The following is a 23,908-nucleotide window of genomic DNA, read 5'->3' on the forward strand; positions in this document are numbered from 1 at the left end:
TAGTAATAGAAGAATAATAATTAGGCTAAAAAATAGACAAAATACTCGCTATCCTTCTCTCTCTGTCTAACAATCACTCACTGTCTCTCTCACTTTTCTTCGCTCGCTCGTTCGCTCGTCTTTGTGTGTGTACGCGTGTGTGTGTGTTGGGTATTTTTTTTTATTTTTTTTTCGAATGTTTGAATTTAAAAAATCCGTCAAAATGTTTATGCAAATCAGGCAAGTGAATTTCTTAAGAGAAAATGCTGAATAAAATGCATATTATATAATTATTAAGGAGAAAGGCAAAGGAATCAAAAAAAAAAGCTAAGAAAAGCCAAACGGAAAAGCAAGATAGCAAACAGTTACAAACTAGCTGTAACTCACAGTGTGTGTGTGCGTGTGTGTTAGTGTGCGTGCGTGCGTGTGTGTGTGTGTGTGTGTCGGCATACGTATGAGCTGTTTGTGTGCCTTGGTATTGGTGTCTCGTGGCCAGCTGCATGCGTATGAGTGCAACACAGCAACGTGAATTGTTCAACAACACAACAAAGCAGCAGCAACAACAACAACAACAGCAGCAACAGCAACAACAGCAACAACAGCAACAACAGCAACAACAGCGACAACAGCAACACACAACACACAGCACACGAAAAATAATAAAAGAGGCAAGACGAAAAAGCTACAAACCAAAACCCGGAAGTGACTCTTTTTTTTTTGTTTTAGTATATTGCCACAAATTCTTAACACTTTATTTGACGAATTGAACATTGCAGAACTGGAGGTAAGCACAACACAAAAGGAAGAGAAACGGTTGGGAGAATTCCATTATTATTATCGAATTTTTATTTATTGATTTTCAAAAACAAAAAAAAAACCAAAACCAAACACAAAAACATTATGGTGGTAAATGTGAAGGAGACCTCAAGTCAACCAAGAGACCACCCACAAAAATAATTTCAATTCAAGCCACAGAAATTCACAGCTAGGTACACACACACACATCCAAACCCACACACACACACAAGCACACGCCGACAGACACATTAACACACTCGCACATTAACACATATACATATATAAGGACAAGGTGCTCACTGGTTCTATACACAATTTATTCGTATTTATAGACTGAATTCGATATATAGATGAAGTCCATATATTGGCCAAAAGACAATTGATTGATTATGGAAATTAAGCAAAAAGTAAAAGTGTTTTTGCCATTAAATTGTGCAAACAAATAAACATTATAAATATATGTACATGCTTAGGTATATATGCATATATACAGCGATTATGACGTCATCGCTGCTTGCCTTTTGTTATTAGTATTATTAGCCACAAGTAGAAGAATGTTCTCCCAAAAGCCCAAAAAAAAAAAAAAAACCCACCACCCAAAACGTGATCCCGTCTGGTAGGTTGGTCGGTCAGTGGATGATTTTATAGTTAACATAGTTCTTTTTACGCTTAACGTATAAATAAGCAAATTTTCAACCCTCTCAACTGCCACACATTTGCCAAATGTAAACTAATATTTGGTCAAAGAAATTTATAAATCATTTGCCTCAAAAAATTATACAAATCACAAAATAATCAAGTTGAAAGACTTAAGTAAGCAAATATCGTTAAGTCTTAAGAATTAAGAATTATTTCTGTTAAGAAGATTCCTCTCGATTACTTAAAGATGCTTTTTTGAAGAAAAAGACTAGATAAAAATGGTTAAAGGATTTGAATAAACAATTTTTAATTACAATTGGCTTAAAGCAAAATAATAAAAATGATTACAATTTGAAAGTTGAAACCTTCAACGATAGTAGCACTACTTCCAAAACAATATTAATTACTTTTTTTATACTATTAAGTAGTAAGTTTATTGCTTAAAATCAAAAAAGTTAAGAATATGAAATATTGAGAATAATTGACTTATTGAAATTATCTTAATAAAAAGTTAATCAAATTTACTGGTCCCAATTTTAGTTAATTTAGTTTTCCTTTTCCAAGATCATATTACTTCACAAGACTTAGCTTAGTCATTTTAAATCTTATGCAAAGAATGTTCAGTGTCAAATTAAAACGCTAAACTAATAGAAAGTTATTTTCAGAATAATATTAAGCAAATGTGAAACTGCTCTTAAAAGTGTTAAGATAAAAGTTTGTCTTTTGAGTATTGTATACTTAATTATAGTAGTAACTTCTTTCAGCATATTCTTTGTATGCGTAAAAGTTTTGCCTTAGTTTAGGTAGTTTTTGGGTAATTTTATTAATATAATTTCTTTCTTACTTCGCCAACTTCTATTTGTATTTCAGATGAAATTCACTGTCCTCATATGTCAGAATCAAGTTTACTTTGTTTGACTTTAATGAAAATGCAAAAGGTTTCCGTGTAGTTAAAAGTCAACGAAAACTTGAAAAAGAACTTTTCTAATCAATAGTTAATCATTTTAAGGACTTTAAACAAGGCGTGTTTTGGCGTTTGAATTAACTTTTAGTTTAACTTTTTGGTGTACAATTAGGAAATCCTATTTTCTGCCATCACACGTTGTACACCTGTCTGGCGCAATAAAATACGAAAACGCAAAAAATAATAATAATAAAAATAGAGAGAAAGAAAGAGCAAAACGGAAAGAAGAAACTGTCGCGTCAGATCAAAAATGCAACTTGCCATTCCAGGACAAAATATGAGAGAGCTGAGCTACCTACTCTTGGCTTACGTTTCGTGTTGCTGCTGTTGTTGTTCAATATTTACAACCTGATGGGTGGCTAGAGTGCAAGGACGAGCACGAGGAGCGGTGTGTAACGTCAGCAAACTGAATAAAACATGCGACAATCAGAAGGCGACAATGTCCTAGCATCCTGTGGCTGCTACTTGCTGCTCTTAACGTTGATGTTGTCGCTGCCGCTGCCGCTGTCGCTGCTGGTGTTAGTGCTGGTGCTAGTGTTGCTGCTGCTGCAGACACGTAGACGCCTTAATGACCCAAGGGATTACCGTTGTAGACAATGCGATATTCTCTGGAAGGCGTTGATAACGCTTCTTTAGATGGATAGGTGAGATAGGAACAAACCAAACAGTGACCGCCATCTGATGGTACTCTGACAGTCCGCAATTAGTTCAAAACAAAAAAAAAAAACAAAATTGTTAAACAATTATAAAGCAATAAGCGGCAAGAAATAATATGAATAACATTCTTATATCCACATTGGATAAGGCGGGGCGGTGGGGGAGCCACAGTGGGACCAAACTAAAACCAACCCTGCACTGAACAGAAGTAAATTGAACTGAACTGAACTGAACAACAACCACCCAGTGGGGCGTGTGACGTGATAGAGAGACAAAGAGAAAGAGAGAAAGTGGAGAGAATGGGAGAGAGAGAGAGAGTGAGTTGTGGCAAAGCTGTCTCTCTGTTAACCCTTGCGCCTGCGCTTTCTCAACAATATGGACACCCGCATGGCTTTTGTCAACAGTTCCGTTTCGTTTTGCTACCCTTCTCACTTCTTAAATCCACTCCCAATTCCCTCTCCCTTGGCCCAACTCTCTGTCTTTCTGTTTCTCATTATCCCTGTCTCTCTCTCTCAGTGTGTTGCCAACATTTTTAAAAATGAACCACATTCCCGTACGTCATTGCCTTTGATTAAAGCATATGCAAACATAACAAACATTTTCTTTTTTTTTTAGTCTGTGCCACATGTTTCTTAACTCTCGCCCTGCCAACCCCTCCAAGCACACACACACACACACACAAAGAAATGTGGGTATGGTGAACGTTTGTCCTGATCCTGGTCTCTAGTTGCCTAGTCCCTCAATCCCATTTCGGTGCGATTTACATGAGGTCGAAGAGAAATCGAATTGCTCTGCCAGCTTGCAGTTTTGCCTTCCTATTTTCCATTCGTTTCCTTTTCTTTTTGCCTTTTTAAGTCACAAAATTTTCGTTTTTGCCGCATAAATTTTTGCATATGGAATTTTTTGGCTATTTTCTATTGTTGTTCTTGTTGTTTTAACTGCTGCTGCCATAGCCTCTCTGCTATGTTGGCTTGTTTGTCCTTGGCATGTTTACTCTAAAAGGGAATTTTTCGGCTTTTGCATGGGGAATCAAAATTTGTTTAGCAAAATATTGTGGCTTGGGGAATTGTTGTTGAAGGGTCGACCTAAAGTGCAAGAGTGATAGAAAGAGAGAGAGAGACAATGAGGGGACAGAGCCACATAGAGCTAGAACGAGAGAGGGAAAGGATAGGGATATGTGTAAATACTTACTACATACATACATATCCAAGGACTCGACCAATTTTGGTAGCTTCTCTAAATACAATTTGAAGCCCACATGAAAATCTCCATAAACCTCATCAAGCATTAATTGAGTAGAAAAGTGTTAATAAAAGGTTCTCTCTACTCTCTAAAATTGCATTTGATTCGAATGAAGAAAATTTGATTTGCCATTTGTCGGTAATAATTTAAATTCAACTAGACCAACTAATAAGAATTTCTTTTATCTTTTACTGATCATATTTTAAGTCTGTTTATATAGAGTTTGTTTAGTATAAGAGTTATTTTTTATCAAAGGCCATTTCAAATATGGAATACATGTAGTGAGTAGAGTATTAGTCCAAATTCTGATAATGTCATTCACCTTGTCAAACGTTTTTACTTTTTTCTTTCTTGCTAAATTGATGTTAATAATAGAAAATGTCAGATTAATAGCTATGCACTTTATTAAACTAATGACTTTAGTTCATCATCATTCTAGCTGGATACGTCAAAAGTTAATAAATTAAAATATATGCTTACAACTTTATGAAGAGACACAGAGAGAAATACAAAGTTATACTACAAAATACAGTCGACATTGTGACACTATTTCGGTACTGACCAATAACCAAGAGAAAGATGAACTTTTCAATAAACAAGTTTATTTCGTTTTAATTCTATTTACTGACTTTGGTTAATGAATGCAGTTAGTAACACTTCAGAATGCAACAGATACACATTTAAGCACAATTCCCAGTAAATTAATCTATCTAAATTGAAACGTGCTAAAATTCCTATACTTTTAATTAAGGTGGCTAGTCATGAAAGTCAATGTTTGTTGTCTTCAATTTCACTTTCTCTCTTGGCTTCTTCTCTGCCACAGTTTGGAAAGTTTAAGACAATTTAAGTCAATAGTCTAATTTGGTCTACTTGTGCACAGATACAATAAACTTTTGTGTGTGTGTGTGTTTTTTTAACCCGTAATATTTGCCCATGACCTAGCCCCTATCTCTCTGTCTCTCTCTATTTTTCCCAGGGTGTAGAAAGTAGTTCTACTTTTGTGCAATCAATTATTTACAGAGGCTCACCTTACGTCAGACTTAAATCGCATCAGCTGATGCTTCTGTAAAGCTTAGTCATGGCAGAAAACACCTTTCCTCCATTTGCCAAAACACAAAAAAAATAAAGAGGAAAAACTCAAAATAAAAAAAAGGTGACATAAACCTAAACAAAAATCCAACATCAAATGCAAATCCTTGACAGGAAACAGGAGAAACAAAATCCATTTACCAGTAACAGGGTGTTTGAGGTTTACTTTACTTGTTGTTGTTCTTGTTGGTGCTGTTTTGCTTTTTTGCTTTTTTTGTGGTGACAGCCAGCGAAAAATATTTATTTCAACGCCTTCAGGAATTTTACAGTCATAAATTAAATTTGTTGCCTCTTTTTTTTCTTGATGCTGCTGCTGTCGGTTTGCATATTTCAGTTGATGTTCTCTGTCTGTCTCTGTCGGCAATATGCGCGAAAAATTGCACTTATAATTGGCATAATAATTTGCTTTCCCACCGCATCACACTTTCCAGCCAGGAACCGGCCACAATTTCACTCACCACAAAAAAGTGCTAGGCAACTATAAAAGTTTTAACAATTTTATTTACACCAAGAGAAATGATAAATTAATTAAACAAACATTCGAATGGGAAAGAAACCCAAAGAGGAAGGAACAGACATTTGACTACCCTTCCTTGAGTCCTTGTCGAAGTAGTCAATCAGCCTTGTTCAAATATATAAATTCTCGATCAGTGAGGCAACCAAACTGCAGGCATTTTATTACAATAGAATCATGAGAATCATCGGAATTGTCTAACTAAACTATTTGATTTTCAAGTTTGGTAATATTCATAATTGAAAATTTAATTACCATAACATAAAAGAAACTTGTAAGCCTCGAACGTTCATTTTTTAGATATATCGAATAATTATTACTTAATTTGTTGGATTCTTTTTTATGAAATCAAGTATGTAAAATCATAAATCAACTTAACCTCCATTAAGGTAATAAGATTAGGAAAATTAGCTAAATTTTAGGCTCGGTCCGTTTTTCTTCTTCTTCTTTTTAATATCAAAATATGAATGAGGAAAATTTACAACCCAGAATTAATAGTTAGTTGGACTGTTGAAGAGTTAAGCCATTATTATCCCTTGAATTAGGCTAATATAACGCAAAGAATCGGTTTACTAAAAGTCATATTAATCTCAAGTCTTATCTTAATCTCCTATCATTTTGTATCAGACTATAACCACTTAATTATAAGAATACTTTGTATTCATGGTTAATCTTTAATACCCAAATTTCCTTTTACATTCATTGTGGCTAATGTTTCATCATTATTATTTGTCTAAATGGTAAATAGCAAGAATAAGACTTGGCTTTGGGTCAAGCCAAGATTTATTTTATTTGCTTTGAAATAGCAACAGTAAGAAATAGGTATAAAAAAAATATACTCTCAGTATTTTTTCCCATTTGTAGGGAAGGCCCTTTGAAGCTGGTAAACCACAGGCAACCGAGCTTCTCGTCAGCTGCAGAGTGCATTTTGTTGCACTTGCTCTGTTTGTCCATAACATCATTAGTTTCTCTAATTGAAAAGTTTTGTCCACTGACGGTTGGCCAATTAAAACAAATTTAAAGTGCCAAAGGAGCAAAGAGAGCAGACAGGAATAGGGATAGTAGTGAGCGGCAGTAGCAAGGAAATTGCATTAAAATTGTGCAAAAATAAATTACTTTTATAAAAGCCTTGAAAATGCAATATTACAAAAACAGCAAAACCACACACACACACATACAAAATCCATGAACAGTGTGTCAAGGTAATAAAAAATTGGCTAGTCCAAGTTTTCGATATGACAGAGATGATAGAGTAGAATGGGATGTTAGGTGGACAAAGTGGATGCTTGGCAGCATCTATCAAAGGATATATATGAATTGTGGGGAATGTGGAATGTTGCATGCATAGTGAATGCTGAAATTGAATTAAGTTCGGAGGTAAAAGCCGCAAAATGTACGCGATGCGGCCACATGTTCTCGCCTCTCATCATTCCTCCACCATCCATCAGCAGTTTTCAGCTGCCCCTCCCCTCCCCTCCCCCTTTGGCTTTGTTGTTACCTTTTACCTGCTGCCGTTGGTTGGCTCATCATCCTCAGCCTTAATTGAATTCACTGGAAGGGAAGACTGCTGCCAACAGCGGCGACCCCTCTGGGCCTTTGGGCAAACAAATGCGGGAGACTTTGGCCATTTTCAGAATTTTTATACCTGCAGGGAAGGGTGGTACGTATATATGTATGTATAAGGGAGCGGAAGAAGGAAATGGTAGAAAGCGAATAGCGGAATAACACACCTACGCATGAAATTGGGGGGAAAAAAATATACACTGCCATCTGTTTGTAGTTTGTTTTGGCGTTGTCGTTGTTGTCGCTTTTGTTGTTATTGAGCTTCTTTTTCAAACACTTTTTGCCGCGGCTTTTGTTTATATTTTCATTTATGAAATGAATTTGAATTCTCTCAACCAGATAAAAGTTTGCATGGGATTGGCCAGGTGTATGAAAAAGTCTTTTTACCACCAATTTGATGTGCCACTTCTTTTTCTCTGACATAAGATGATGATGGCCTTTGCCGGATGGCCAAAATCAAAATCAATTTATTGATTTGCTTTATAGCTTCAATTGAACAATCACAGCCGGACATTGAATCCTTTGGTCACCTTTCTATATGCTTCTTCGCTCCGCTTTAATTAAGCTTCACCTCTGTCTGTTCTGTCGTTCTGCTATACGTTTTGTGTTAACTCGGCCATTTTTGGATTGGATTGCGTTTCAATTGGCAATAAGAGGAAAATAATTGAATTTTATTTTCGTGTAGACTACAAGTCTGCCAACTAGACAGCCTTTAGGGCATATCACGCCCATTTATGCTTTCTATGTATCGCTTGCTCTTTCTATCCAATCTAATTGGCCATTTTAATCATTTCATCTGTATATATATACCATTTTTTTTTCATTTCATTGCTATGGCCCTCGCCAAGTTGACTAAACAAACAACAACAAAAAGAGGAAAAACGAAAAAAATAGTGTTTAGAGTGAATATAGTTGTTGTTGCATCAACATGTTGCCTGTGAAACGGAGCAGCTGCTGCAAGATTTTTGGCCATATCGAATCGAGTTAATTCTGTGCGGGTCTGCTGCTGCTGCTGTTGCTCGCTTGTTCGTTCACTCTGGCTTTTGCCTTGTTAGTTTTTGGTTGGCTTTAATCGAATTTTCTTTTTTCCCCGCCAGCTGCGGGCTGAAAGCAGGACTCGTCGAATGGGTAGCAGTTGCCTTTGCCATGGCTCTGAGTGGTTTTTTTTTTTTTGCCATTTTGTGGTGTTTGGTTTAAGCGGTTTATTAGGCCCTTAGATTGTGAAATCAAAGCGTGCCCTCTTTTAACTTTGCTTGCATAATAAGTAAGGGCGAGAATTAGTTGGCCTGAGATTTGGTCTGGGTCTGGTTTCCTGTTTTTTTTTGAGTTTTGTTAAGTTGAAATTTTGTTGGCTTACACTCTTCTAACTAGCATCTGCAAATTAATCAAAAGGAAAACATCCCCTAATAACTAATTAAAAATCATCCAGAAAGTTTGGTTTTGCGCCTCATTTACATATTTTACATATATAAAATGCGGTGCACTTCAACAAAAATGAAAAACAATTAACAAGACTCAAGACTTGGTGGGAAATTTCATGAAAAAACACTTCAAGGCATTCACAAGTCCTCATTAGCCATCTTTCGCACAATTAGGCTTGAGGGTGGGACAAAATCATATTCCAAGACCGAAACCGAAGTGTGTTATCTAACCGAAAGAAGAAGGCGCATCAAAATGAGCAACAGTGACTTTGATTTTTCCTTCTCCCCACACAGAGTGTCACACACACACACACACACACACACAACGCAAAAATGTATGCTACACATATTTTATATACGAAAAAAAAAAGATGAAAAAAAATTTACCGAACGAAGAATGAAAAACCAGAGAGAACGCCTAAGGACCTAAATTGGCTTGGGAAAAAAGTGAAGCAAAGTTTAACCAAGTGAGTGAAAGATAGAGAGAAAGAGAAAGGCATAGAAAAGTGCGAGGGCTAGGACAAGAGGGGGTAGGGCAACAAAACTCAATTTCAAAAACGGGCAAGTCAATAAACGTTGGCAAGAAATGGGGGAATAAAAGGTTTTTGCTCTCACTCTCTTCTCACACTCTGTGCGACCAACGTGGCGTATGAGTGTTTTCTTGTCGCTCTGCTTGTCGGTTGTGGGTTGTGTGTTGTTGTTCTTGTTCTTGTTGTTGCTGTTGTTGCCCCTGGTAGCCGGCTTTTTGCCAAGTGCAATCAATAAAATGCTTTTGAGTTGTGAAAATTGTGCGTAAGTGGCTTTTCATCAGAGCCTGGCAATAACCAGAAGAGATTGACAGACACTGAGTGTGAGAGAGAAGGATATAGATATAGAGAGAGAGAGAGAGAGGGGGACAACAGCAAAAGGGCGGTTACTCAAAAAGCAGTTGAACACCAAGAGCAGCAAAAAACCAAAGCACAGTGGTACAAATTGCAAACCAAAAACAGATTGGCATATGGGGAAATGAACAAGCTAGTTTTTTAATTAACTGCCAACTACTGTGCAACTCAACTGAACTCTCCTTGTTGACTCTTGTTTAATCAGAATCAGACATTGTACCAACCAGACGCCATCAGGCAAAACAGGAAAACAGGAAAACATAACTGCAACAAGCAGCAGCAACAACAGCAGCACCATCATCATCAGGATGAATGAGAGACAGAAGGGAAATAACGGTAAAGGAGTTGAAGCTCAGCATTCCATCAGCAACAACTAATTGCAATTACCAAGGTGGAAAATGAAAATCAATATTTAACAAAACATTTTGTCATCCTGTCAACTTTGGGTAATATGTCAGTCGCCGCTTGACTTCCGCTTCAATTTCAAGTTCGTTGTTAAATATTTATAGCATACTTTTTGGAAACATTTTTGTGGAACGAACAAAAAGGGAATTATTAATAATGTCAATAAGGGCAAAAGATTACGAATTTCACCATCAAATTGCTAGATATTATTTCAAGCCAAGCTGGAAATTTTCTTTTTAAAATTTTTTACTTACAGTAATTTAGTTACAATAATGATATACGATTGTTAAAGCTTAAATTTGAGATGGAAACTTTGTAAAAGAGCTCATAAAATTATTTGATTAGCACCTTTTTTACTAAATTTGCATTCGTCAGGACAAATAGTAACTCTTGACATTGGTTTGCATATAGCTAGAGCACATTTGATATTAAGGACATAGACTTAAAATTTAGATCTTCAACTAAAGTGTAGCTTTAAGTTAGAGTTTAGCAAATATTATAGAAATCTAATCCTCATAATCATATGTACACTAAATAAACTATGAATCTTTTATGTTCTATATATAGAACATTTTGGATTAAAAAGAAATAGGACACTTGCAATATATGAATACATAAAAATATAAGTAAAAGTTCTTACGGCATTAAATCGATACATCTTTTGTTTTCCACTATAATTTCCGATTGCTTTTATATGGCCCAAAGGCATTGTTTACAAATCGCTTAATTATTGTCGCTGGCCTTTTATACGGAATGGATGGAGCATAAAAGCCAAGCTCATTCAAGGCCTACATCAACGAATTTCCTGCCATGCTTCATGCTGCCATTGCTCCTCCCCGAACCTGGCAAAGTCGACCAAGACTTTTTCTTCTTCTGCCCTTACCACAACTTGGCGACATTTTTCTTTGCCTTTTTTTTTTTTGGTGCGTTGCTGCTTCACGACCCAAAAACATAAATTTCCATGGATGAAAATCAACGCCAAACTGCTCATGATTTTTATTGCACGCACACACATACACACACACACACACATGGGAAAAGAGAGAGAGAAAGTGAGAGAGGGACATACATATATACACATGTAGGGGCACCCTATGCTGAGGCACTTTTCTTACTTATTTTGTTGGCATATTTTTAGACATTTTTGCCGCAGCGTTAAGTGCAAGTAAAACGCCTTCTTTTTATTTTTTGGCATATGGAAGTGTGTATGTTGAGCACTTATGTAGTTTATTTCGCCCTTATTCTGTTGCAATGCTTTTGAATAAGAAGAAATAGAAAAATATTGTCTTACACATTTCCAAAAACGCAAATTGTATAAATTTTTGCTCGAAAATTATGGCAATTTCCTTCCTTCATATCCATATTCCCATCGCCATCCCCCATTCATCTAACCCTCCCTTTTTTTTAAACACTACAAAATTCTTTCTTATTCTTGTCAGTTTTCAACTTTGTGAACATTTTTCAAATTAGGTTAACAGAGTAGAGCACAGACACACAGAAAGCGGGAGAGAGAGAGAGAGTGAGGGAGGGAGAGAGGTGATATGGATGTAAAGCGGAAAGTTTTTCTTATTGTTTGACGCGGGGGATACTTGTTAGCATCCTTCCTTCCTTTTGAGCTTCCGCTCTGGCAGGCTTTCCCTCATTCAGCTGCTGCTACTGCTGCTGCTACTATGGCTGATGATGATGCTCTCTGGCCCTGGCCGTTTAATGTCGACGAGCAGCATTTATTTTTCAATTTGTGTGCGTGAGAGCCCCCTAACAACACCACACTACAACCAGCACCTACTTAAGTCCTCAGTCCTGGCATCAAGCCGTCCTTGGTACACCTGCGCAACCCCATCAAATTGTTTGGCATTTCAACGTCATCTCTCAGCCTCATCATCAGCGACAGAAGCGGCGCCTTTCTTGACTGCTTTCAATTACATTTACCCGGTCCATCGTACCCACCATCTTTGACCCCTCGCTCATCAGTGTGAAATGCCTTGGCTTTGTTCTTCAACATAGTTGGCCAAGTTTTTATGTTAGGTTTTTATGCCGCCACGCATCGTTGAGTTTTTAGAGCCCTCCTAATGAAATTTTAAATCGTCCTGCAAATCATCATTGCCCTATGAAAAGATTATATTTCATGAAACTTATATTTTACCATACAATATAAACTACAAATTTCATTAAATTCTGTTCTAAGTCAATTAAATCTCAGCCGATTGCATTAAATTGTCTTTAACTATTCTGATTTTAAGGGCCAAAGAAAAAGCTTAATTCTTCTTTAGCTAGACTCGACCTGTTTTGCTAATTTAATGAACCCCTGAGATGCAGATATACCAAGAAAATTTTCTAACGTTTGCCAAACCGAGTACCATAAGATCTCAAGTGTCGAGTAGAGACCTCTTTACAACATTTACAATTCTTTAATGAAATGGAGGGCTCGTAAAAATACCTTACTAAATCGATAATGACTTAAAGTTAGAATTTAAATATCGTTCTTTGTACATTTAAATGGATTAAAAAATGAATAAAATTCAAAAAGGCCTTGCCATTTATTGTGTTACATGTGTTTTCATTGTCTAATTTGTATTAAATTGTAAAAAAATCATTTATTCGTTCACTTTATGGTAGTATGGAATACAAAAAGATAATAAAAGCCAAAGATAATAAAAGCGTCAAATATAAGTCGGACTTCAATGTGAAAAATCAATTTGAAATCGATGTTAAATGACCGATGTTTAAATAATTGAAAAGCAATTACATTTAATATTGATTGCTTTTACACTTTAAATGCCATTCGCATAAATAAAGTAAATTTTAGTTTTCTTTAGGCATTTTACGAACTATATAGACTAAGAACAACTACCAATTACCTTTTGCTGTTAGGATACTTTGTCTGGGGGCTATAAATTTATATTTCAATTGACCAAGAGTTCGTTGGTTTGTTAGTTAGTTGGTAAGGTGAAAGCCCCACAGCTGGAGGCGTTTCTAATTAGGACACCTGACTAACTAACAAGCAAGTTAAAATACTAACACGCACATATACAAACACACACACACACACACACATATAGCTTTGTAATATGGTTAGTTTCCATTTATTTCAATTAAAAATTCAGTTTCAGTTTGGGGGCACATAAATATTCATGGCTAATTTCTCTCTCTATCTGTATTTCGTTCTCCCTCTTTATCTGTATGTCTCTTTTATACAATTTACTATTTTGCAGTTTATAGAATATTCCAATGAAGTCATGTGAAAATCAGCTAACCAATACATTTATGGGCAACAACTTAATTAAATACTGCATCAGGTCGACGAATAAAATTCGTAGCAATTGCAATAAAACTTTCTTGTTTTGGGCTAAAACAAAAGTAATTAAACACATTCAGGCATTGCCAACAAAAGAACACGAAGAGAGGAAAAGTTTTATTTAACGCTATGCGACAGCAAGGAAGTTGCTAAGGAGTCCTGGAGTGGAGCGGAGACCTGGTGCGGAGGTGAGGAGACAAATCCTGTGCATGGCCAAAAGCCAGCTGACACTGCCAGCCACAAACAGCTAACCAAGACCTTAGACGTGGAAGGAAGAAACAAGCATAAGGCAGGCCACAAAATGCAGAAGGAGAACAATGTTACGGCTGAGAATTGCCAATTTGTTGGTCCCTATCGCCTGGAGAAGACCCTGGGCAAGGGTCAAACGGGTAAGATCCACACACAGCATATTATATGAAACTATTAAAACTCACTGACTGACTGGCTGACAGACTGATTTGAACTCTTTAAAACTTTTGTTTCCAACAATTTCGTCTACTCATTTTCTGGTGTTGCGGTTTTGTTTCCTCTTTTAATTTCCAGGTCTCGTCAAACTGGGCGTACATTGTGTGATTGGCAAAAAGGTGGCCATTAAAATAATCAATCGCGAGAAACTCAGCGAATCGGTGCTAATGAAGGTAAGTTGACTCCATTGTCAGCTCAATTCAGAACTCAAAACAAAGTACAATAGAATCAAAGGTTATATATACTAAGTATATAATGTGGTCTAGAGTAGATATCTCTATCCTTTCTTACTGCGCGAAAGTTGAGCAGTTCTTCTTTAGCTTTTGTTTTGTTTTTGCCCCAATTTTATTGTTTTGTTTTGCTCTTGTTTGCCTTTTGTGGCGTACGAGTCATAAAAATTTGCGACAATAAAATTTCTTGTCTTGTTTTATTTCGCCTTGAAATTGTCCAATTGGTGCAGGATAGCGAGAAGGAGGTTAAAGACGTGGAAAATCGTCAGAGAAAAGTGTCAGTGCCGTTCGCTGGCATTCAAAGTTAAAGCTCTATGGATTTTCCATGGAGATTTTCTGTTGCTGGGTCAATTTTGGCATGTCTCTCATTTTTTTTTTTTCGTTTTTGTTGTCGTTAGGGCGAAAGGAAAATACGAGTAAATTATGTTTTTTTTTTTTTTTCATTTTGCCCATTGGTTTATGTCTTTAGTGTGTCAAAGTCAAGAAAGATGATTATTATAGAGACATGTCTGTTGTAAATTATAATACAAATACTGGGATGTTGTGTATATATTTGCATATTTTATTTGCATTTGACTTGCTTGAACTTAACTTGACAAAGGTTCTCAAAAAAGAACATTCAATTTTTTCAAACAATTTGCTTGAGATCTAAAAAAAAAAAATTAGAATATATAATTGTATCTACATATATGTATATACGTTTAAATATTTAATTTTCATCTCAGAACTGTTTTTACAGTTCTTTACAGAATTCCTTTTTTTTCAGTTTTCACTAAAATACAATTTTACACTGATAAATCGCGAAATAGGACTACAACAAATTAAGCGTTAAATAAACTTTTACAGGAACACAACAAAATGTTTTTCGTATTATACTTAAAAAAGGGTGTTAAAGTAACAACTATACCAGTTTTTTCCTTACAATAAAAGATGATTCAAGTTATGATTAGTTAATTCACATAAATTACCTAAAAATAATGTCGACCCTATACAAAATTTTTTATATGTATCTTGATAAATACTTGTATATAGTTCGATTATAGGTTTCATTTGTGATAGCTTGTGTAATTTGTCCAGACTCGATCTATTTGATTATGTAATACGTTCAAGGAATTCGAAATGAGATTCATGCCATTCATTCAATAAAACTTGAAGTAAATCCTAAACTATTTATCAGTTTGCTGTCATAATAGAGACCCCCCGCCCCCACTCCATCTTCCTTTCCATTCGGCATTTATAGAAAATATCCCTCAACCCTGGGACCAAAAGAAAATTTGTGCATTTTTGTAGGGCATTGAAAGGACATGCGACAAATTAGTGCGTGCGACAACAAAGTAAATAAAAGGCAAACAACAAAAAGAATACTGGGGAGCAACAGAAAGAAACAGACAATAATCGCTAGTATGTGTGGGAGGAGTTTACACATACAAATGTATATGTATGTGTATATTGTATAAACATATATATGTATGTATGTATCCTGCACACATACATATATACTATATGGGACACAACACAGTAAATGCAAGGTGAATTCTTGTACAAAAATAGCTAATGCTAACGGCGATTGCGTGTCCAGCTGGTCTCGACACGCACAAGAAAGTGGACGCCAGTGGAAGGACAATGGCAGGACCCATTTACATTCAACGCAAGCATAATGACTTTGTATTGTTGTGCAGTTGTAAAAGTGGGCAAAAGATTATTATCATCTCTTGCCAGCCCCGCTCTACCCCTCTCTCTCTCTCACTCTATCTCTCTCTCTCTCTCTCTCTCTCTTTCTGTCTCGCTCTCTGTTTCTGTCTCTGTGAACTTTGCATTTACATTGTCAATAAGCACAATAATTGTTATCCTTGTTCACGTAGATACGTGTATCCGGTTGCGCTTGGCTCTCATCTCTCCTTCAATATTCTTGTTACATTTCAAGGTTGAACGTGAAATTGCTATAATGAAACTAATCGATCATCCGCATGTCCTTGGCCTAAGTGATGTGTATGAGAATAAGAAATATTTATATTTAATATTGGAACATGTATCCGGCGGTGAGCTGTTTGATTATTTGGTGAAAAAGGGACGCCTAACGCCAAAAGAGGCACGCAAATTCTTTAGACAAATCATATCGGCCCTCGATTTTTGCCACTCACATTCGATTTGGTAAGTGAGCAACAATAACAACAACAACAAGCTAAATATATATTGTATGTAAACGCTCTTAAAATGCAATCAATCTTTCTTTTCTTCAATTTTATGCTCTTTGGATATCCAGTCATCGGGACTTGAAGCCTGAAAATCTGCTGCTGGATGAAAAGAATAATATTAAGATAGCGGACTTTGGTATGGCCTCACTTCAGCCAGCTGGCAGCATGCTGGAAACCTCTTGCGGCTCACCACACTATGCGTGTCCCGAGGTTATAAGGGTAAGTCAGAAGAAGGACACAAATGGGCGAACGACCCCGAATGAGTTGGGAGATATAAGGAAATCTCAGTTGAAAAATGCTTATAGAATTGGTTGGAGTCATCCGTATCTGTGTATGCTTGCCATGCTTTGCTTGAGTTTGGTTTGAGCAACGCATAAACGTCTATCAAAACGAACTTTTTAGCACATTGTCATACACTGAGACAAACTCAACCAAGAGATTAGAAAATACCAAGTTGCGTATTAAATAACTGACGACTATATATAGTGAATAATTCTAAACAATATAACAATTTTCAATATGGGGAAAATAGTATTTTTTAAAGAGTTGTCTGTTTTTTTTTTTTTTCTTTTATTTTGTATTTCTCTAAATGTATTTGTCTACGAGTTTGTCTCTCTGCAGTTTGCCTCATGCAAATCGTTTCCCTTCTATGCAAATGCAAAATTCCTAGCAGTCATCTTTTCCAACTCCATACCCATTTCTATCTTCCACCATCTCCATCTTTGTCGCCATGTGCGTCATGTGCACATCTGATTTTCCCCCCCCGCCAAAAAAAAAAAAAAGGATAAAAGTCTTTCAACCCAAAAGCCTGCAAGCTTCACTTCACTCACGCAAGAGCTGCTGCTCCTGCTACTTGCTACTTTTTCCCTGCTCTGCGTGTAATAAATTCATAAGCGGAATTTAAACAAAAAAACATAGAAAGAGGAAGATAGATAGATATACATATATATATTCATTGTAGTGCAGTTTTTTATCTTCCTTTACCAGTTTTGGCCATAAGTCTCCTTGCTACGTGATATTTTCCCCCATTTGAATTTTTATAAATATTCAACAGTCAAAGCTCTGTCAGGGATTTCCGTCTGGTTATAATTGATGTCTAGCGAATCATTTTTCTTACCGCATATGTATATCCAGTGTATGCTTTCCATACCAGAGGGGTGCCAAACTCTTTGAAGAAGCCTAACAAAATACTCAATCACTTAAGTGGTCATTTATCAAATTGAAAGCAAGCACCAAGCACACTAAAGTGTGGGATGGTGTGCTTGGTTTAGGATTACTCAAAGGTAACAAAAATTCCTGTGGTCTGGCCAAGTAATCGACTGTGAATTTAAACGCATACACTAATAAACGTTTAAGGTCAAACGAAAGTTCAGCAAAAATATGATTGACATGGATAAGTGTTGATTTATTTATTTTCCTAAAGTATATCAACAAAAATAAACTAATAAATATTAAATGTGGCCATAAATTAAAGTGGAATTTGGCATTAATGTAGCTCTCACCTTTAACCCTTTGCGCAAAATTCACTTGAATTTCAACTACAAACACAAATTGCATTCCATATTCCGTGTTTGTGTTATTGTGTTAGCCACAATAATAATTATTGTACCTGCCATCTGAGTGGGCAACACAAACTGCAACCTGAAAGTCATTGTGCCATTTACCTGCCAAGTCAATAACCGTCCACTCCAGAGCTCTTGGCATTTGATGGACAACAAAACAATGGACAACTACAACGACAACGACGACGACGACAGCGACGACGACGACAGCGACGACGACGGTTACTACGACCACGACGGTGATGTCAATAATCAACGAGTTGAATGGACTAACCTGACAAGAAAGTTTTTTCTATAAATTACAAGGCATTTGCTTTAAGGTTGCACAATTAAAGCTAAAATTGTACGATTCTAAACGAATTTCGATATAAACAAACAAACAAACAGATACATACATACAAATTATATCTATTTATAAGTAAAATCCCAAAGATAACTTTATTCTTTGATTTGCCTTTATTCTTGTTTGTGAGTGGTTTTGATTTTCCTTTTCGTTTTGATTGTAGGGTGAGAAGTATGATGGCCGCAAGGCGGATGTCTGGTCGTGTGGTGTCATTTTGTATGCCCTGCTGGTTGGAGCATTGCCCTTCGATGATGATAACTTGCGACAATTGTTGGAGAAAGTCAAACGGGGCGTCTTTCACATACCGCATTTTGTGCCGCCTGATTGCCAGAGTTTATTACGTGGCATGATTGAAGTGAATCCGGATAGGCGTCTAACGGTGAGTCATCCCCAAAGGGCAAAGGGAATGGGCTTGAAAATGCAACCCCCTTTTTGGAAATCGAGAGGAAAAACCATTTGTTGGTTTTTATTTATTTTCTTTTTGGGTCAGAATTGTTGGGTCTCTATACTTGATAGCTTTACGTTTTCCTTTTATTTATACTTACAACTGTGTGTGTGTGTGTATGTGTGTGTCTTTGGTCTCTGTCATTTAATTTTTCCGGCTTAGCTTGCTGAAATAAATCGTCATCCCTGGGTCACAGCTGGTGGCAAAGGTGAACTGGAACTGGAGTTACCAATGATGGAGGTGGTCCAAACACATGTTATACCTACATCAACAGCTGTTGATCCAGATGTATTGAATGCCATTTGCTCGCTTGGTTGTTTCAAAGAGAAGGACAAACTCATACAGGAGTTATTGAGTGCCAGGTAAGAGGAGATGTCATTCTCAATGGATTCAACTGAACTAGATGGGATTGAGTTAAGGCAACCTCAGCAATTAATCTAAATCCCTTCATTATTTATATATATAACAGCCATAATACAGAAAAGGTAATATATTTCCTTTTGCTGGAGCGGAAACGTCGACGTCCTGCCCTTGAAGATGATGATGAAATTGCCCAAAAGTCACGCAGTGAATTAGACGCTGTAGATCCGCCGCGTAAACGTTTGGACACTTGTCGTATAAATGGTACCAATGCTCCTAGCTATGGACAGATCTCCGAGGGTTCACCCTTAACACCGCGTAGACAGGCCTTTAAGTGAGTAATTATAAAACGTAGCTTTAACAGTTCAAAAATCGTTAATTCTTGCGTTTTTTCTTGCAGTTTCCGGTCGTATAGCAGCACACGAAACCATCAGCGAAGGTCACCAACGACAGTATCCTCATCAGTGCGAAGTTCTTCATATCACAGTCCGACACGTTGCAATTCCCCCATGAGTTCGGCTCAGCAGCAGGCCAATGCCATATCGCGTCCATCATCGCCAGCGGCAGGCACTCGACACTCTCAGTATGGGGACCGTGAACGCTCCAGTTCGGTAGTGCATCACTCATCAGTTAGCCGCACGCCATCCCATAGTTCCCAAAAGAGCATCGAAGGTGATGTGGTTGTGGTGCGCGAGGGTTCTCGCCTCGAACGTCGTGATTCGGCCCGTCAAGAGCGAACTGGAGGAACCGGTGGTGGTAGCTCGCGTGGCGATAATGTCGGGGTCCCGCCTGGCAGTCCCGGCGGCAATTCTGGCGGCAGTGGTTCACAGCAAGGAACCTCATCACCATCATCTGTGGTGCACCATCGTGCCAATTCAGGTCCGACAATTGCCATTAGCATGTTCCACGATCCAGAGTCGAATAGTGGTGTGTGCATGCAACGTAGACCCATTGTGGTAGCCCACTCCTTTCGCAATGCAAATCAATGCTAATTCATGGTTTCTTCTTTTTCTTTCATTAACTTTGTACAAACAGTTGTGAATCCCAATGGCTCGCCACTGATGAATAACAGCAGTCCCGGCATACCGGGCTCACCGTGCAATAATCCCGGTGGTCAACTCTGGAAAACGCGACTGACAAATATTAAAAATAGTTTCCTGGGCAGTCCGCGTTTCCATCGGAGAAAAATGCAGGGTAATTTGTTTTCTCACAAACTGAACCATTTTCGATCTATACATATTGATGTTTTGTGTACTTTTTTATAATCATTAGTATCTGCCGATGAAGTTCATTTGACTCCCGAATCGTCACCGGAGCTAACGAAACGCTCCTGGTTTGGTAATCTAATTACTACAGAGAAGGATGAAACTTTTACCATCTTGGTTAAGGGTAAACCCATAGCCACAGTTAAAGCGCATTTGATTCATGCATTTCTATCGGTAAGTTGATCCTGTTTGCATCTGCCGCGGTTCAAAGGATATTATTTTAATGTAAAGCTTGGAATTATGAAATTATAATGAAATTTACATTTAATCTAAATGTAGAATTTTCTACATAAAGTGATTAAATTTACCAAAAGTCCTCAACAAATATAAAATGTATAATGGAATACTCAAATATACAAATTAGCCATATATAAATTAGAATAAAAATTTATAAATAATCTTTAAATATTCGCCACAATATTCACGGCATCAGCAGGGTTTTCATGGATAGACTGGAGTTTGCTTAGCACTCAGTGGAAATGTTGAATGAGAGAAAAGTTTTAACGAACAGTCAAATTAATTACGATACCATTAGATTCAAAAAAAAATAAACAGTTTAAAAAAACACCAGACTATAATATTTAAACTACTAAAAATGGATATATACCTTTTCTTTTGCTTTTTTAAGATGGCTGAACTATCGCATAGCGTCGTCTCACCCACCTCATTTCGGGTGGAATACAAACGAAATGGTAATGGACCTGTCATGTTTCAACGTCATGTTAAATTTCAGGTAAGTAATTCCACTCACCTTTTTAGGAAATATATCATAAATCAATCTCATTTTAATTTTGTTTAGGTGGATATTAGTGCCATTTGTAAACAAGGTGATATAGCCGATATGTTATTTGCTTTAACATTTACACTACTATCTGGTAAGGAAAATAGATTACGCAAAAAACCTAGTCTTACATAAATGATCATTTTTTTGTAACTCACATGATGTCTCATTTCACAGGGAATATTCGTCGTTTTCGTCGCATTTGTGAGCACATACAATCGCAAGTTTGTTCGAAGCGTTTTCCTGGTCCCAGTAGTCCGCCAACTGTGACTAGTGTCACTCAGGCTGTATCAGAGAGTTCGTCATGCGGTTCAGTGTCCAGCGAACGTTTGTCCTATAAAAGACAAGTGGTATGTGCATTATTGAAATATTTTCACAACTTGGATTGTATTTGATATACTCTTCTTGCCAATTTAGATTGAAAATGATATAGAGAATGATTCAATATTCTCATACAAATCGGGTAATGGTCGCCGTGCCTCTACTACAAATAATAATAATGCCAATCCGGTGGATATACCAGGCAGTCCTATAGCTGTGCGATCAAAGTAAGTTGTGTTAACCATCAAAATTGAAACATTGTTCTATTTCTATCCCTTTCTTTCTCTCTCTCTCTCTCTGTCTATCTCTTTCATTTAGTTCCGAAACAGCTGAACATGAACGTAACCGTGAACTGCAGAGTGAGCGACAGGCGACAACGATGTCCGGTAGTGCAATCGCATGAGAATTATTTCTCTGATTTAGTTACATTTTTCTAATACAAATTTCTTTTGATACACAAACAACAAGAACAACCAAATACTTGAACTAAGCAACAACAACCGAATAACTAATGGAAAAACACAAAAACCAAAAAAACAAAGAAAAAAAAACAAAAAAAAAACAACTAAAACCAACTCAAACAGTATTTTTTCTAAATACCAAAAACCTTCCCCCCCAAAAAAAGTGAAATACGAAAAACAAAGAAACAACCAAAACCCAAAAAAAAAACCCTAAAGCAATAATAGTGGAATTTACCTATATATCAAGAAATAAAAAAAATAAAAAGTATATACATACATACTAAAAGATAACTTCGGCATGCCGAAAATCAAATACCCTTGCAGTATGAAATCAAACGGAGCGTTTCTAAGTAGACTTAAAGCAATCGATTGTTCAAATAAGTCAACTAATAGGTAGCATTTTTGACGATATATACTTAGTTATATCTACTCACTTCCCGATTTCCACTTGCTTGGATAACTTATCAGTTTTTTGAGTAACTTTTTCTCATGTGCATTTTAAAGTTTAGATAAAATCATAAGCCAACCACAGAGACCTAGAAACACAGAATTGATTAGAAATAATGACAATGTCTACAAAATCTGAGTCTTTTGCGTTTATATAAGTGTTTTCTAATGTACAGTGGGTCCACCGAAACAATGATTTTATAAAAAGTACTTAAATGAGAAATCCTTTTCTTGACAAGAAATCGTATCACACTTTAAAAACTTCACCAAAGCTTATTATATACTGATGAATCATTTCTGAGAGACAATATATGAATGTTTACAATTTTTTTTTTGGTTTAAACCATTTGGTTTAATTTACCATCTGAAGTAAATTAAGGCTCTAGAATTTTGAATAATAATCTGTAAGGGTATATGGAAAAGGAATAACTAAACTGCTGACATAATTGAATTTAACTTTTTGCCAGCTTAGCTCTAGCTTTACATACTTACACTTTTTATTTCTAAATTGTGTTATATTCTTTTGTTGTTTTTTTTTTTTTAACTATTTACAATACTTATATGGACATTGTTGCCGCCGCGCCTAAAGAGAAAACCCAAAACGAATGCTTGTAAAAAAAAAAAAAAACAAAAAAACCAAACAAACAAAATGAAACCAAAAAGAAAGTAAAGAGAAAATGCCAGAAAACGATATCGATATGAATTGTTACCAACTAGAGGTTTTTTCCTTTAACCTTAGATTAGGCTTTGCAAGAACAAAACAACAACATTTCAAATGCTATTTGTATAGAGAGTGTATAAAGATGATGAACTTTGCACTGAACTTTGACTACTATAAATAACTAATAAAAGTAATAATAATAATAATAATAATAAAGAGAACAAAGCAAATTAAACAATATCTAAAGTGATGTATGTGGGATTTTTTTTTGTCATAAATTTAGCGTTGCTGGTTTTCTATAAAACCAAAAAAAAAAAACAAACAAACCTATTTTGCTAACCACTAAACAAACAAAAAAAAAGGAATACAAAAATTTAATTAAAATGCAAACTATTTTTCCTAAAAAAAACAAAAAAAAAAACCGAAAACCAAAAAACAAACGAAAGTGCTTCAAAGCACATAAACATGCTTGCATGACGATCAACCGAAAAAAAAACCATTAAGAATAATGCGAATAACAAAGGAAAATGTGTTGTGTGGTAGATGAAGAAATAATGTATGAAATGAAACTAACAAATCGATAAAGATAATGTTAATGATTAACTGTATAATTCAATCGATCGTTACACGCAAAATTGTCTAAATTGCTGAGTTAAGAGAGATAAAAGAAGCAAAATGAAATACAAGAAAAACAAAAAAATGAAAAACTAAATAAAAATTTGCAAAATTTATATATTTTTTTACCCTTCTGTCCAAGGAAAACAAAAAAAAAAACAACACAACAACAACCAAAGCTCAAAATGCACAAAAAAAAACGAATTTTCATGTTTTCTACTTTCTTATATATGTAGATAAGAGATTAGTCCACTTTAAATCTATGTATATATATAGTTCTGAATTTATTCTATGAACATTCCTCTCTCCC

The 23,908-nt window shown here is 36.1% G+C and overlaps 1 protein-coding gene across 2 annotated transcripts; it reads left to right on the forward strand.

Annotated features, from left to right (window-relative positions):
- Window positions 1–594: 594 nt before the first annotated feature.
- LOC6642968 (serine/threonine-protein kinase BRSK1) lies at window positions 595–21,921 on the forward strand. 2 transcript variants are annotated; one of them, XM_002065852.4, is made up of 16 exons: window positions 595–763; window positions 13,365–13,836; window positions 13,991–14,085; window positions 16,067–16,293; window positions 16,406–16,556; window positions 18,406–18,621; window positions 18,850–19,049; window positions 19,157–19,381; window positions 19,448–19,974; window positions 20,083–20,241; window positions 20,320–20,486; window positions 20,941–21,045; window positions 21,112–21,187; window positions 21,271–21,443; window positions 21,511–21,641; window positions 21,733–21,921. In XM_002065852.4, exons 2-16 carry the CDS (start codon window positions 13,749–13,751, stop codon window positions 21,815–21,817), a joined length of 2,625 nt encoding a protein of 874 aa, XP_002065888.1. In that variant the 5' UTR covers window positions 595–763; window positions 13,365–13,748; the 3' UTR covers window positions 21,818–21,921. The 2 variants fall into 2 exon arrangements, with proteins under 2 accessions (XP_002065888.1, XP_046868201.1); XM_047012245.1 differs by having other exon boundaries at window positions 19,448–19,926.
- Window positions 21,922–23,908: the final 1,987 nt, after the last annotated feature.

The sequence above is a fragment of the Drosophila willistoni genome (genome assembly GCF_018902025.1).
Source record: "Drosophila willistoni isolate 14030-0811.24 chromosome XR unlocalized genomic scaffold, UCI_dwil_1.1 Seg41, whole genome shotgun sequence".
In the NCBI taxonomy this organism is placed as follows: Eukaryota; Metazoa; Arthropoda; class Insecta; order Diptera; family Drosophilidae; genus Drosophila; species Drosophila willistoni.

Excerpts from the sequence above, each read along its gene's own strand:
- LOC6642968 (XM_002065852.4), top strand. The coding sequence starts at position 13,749 with ATGCAGAAGGAGAACAATGTTACGGCTGAGAATTGCCAATTTGTTGGT. Across the intron at positions 20,487-20,940 it reads TGATTCATGCATTTCTATCG|ATGGCTGAACTATCGCATAG; the intron begins GTAAGTTGATCC and ends TGCTTTTTTAAG. Across the intron at positions 21,642-21,732 it reads CCTATAGCTGTGCGATCAAA|TTCCGAAACAGCTGAACATG; the intron begins GTAAGTTGTGTT and ends TCTTTCATTTAG.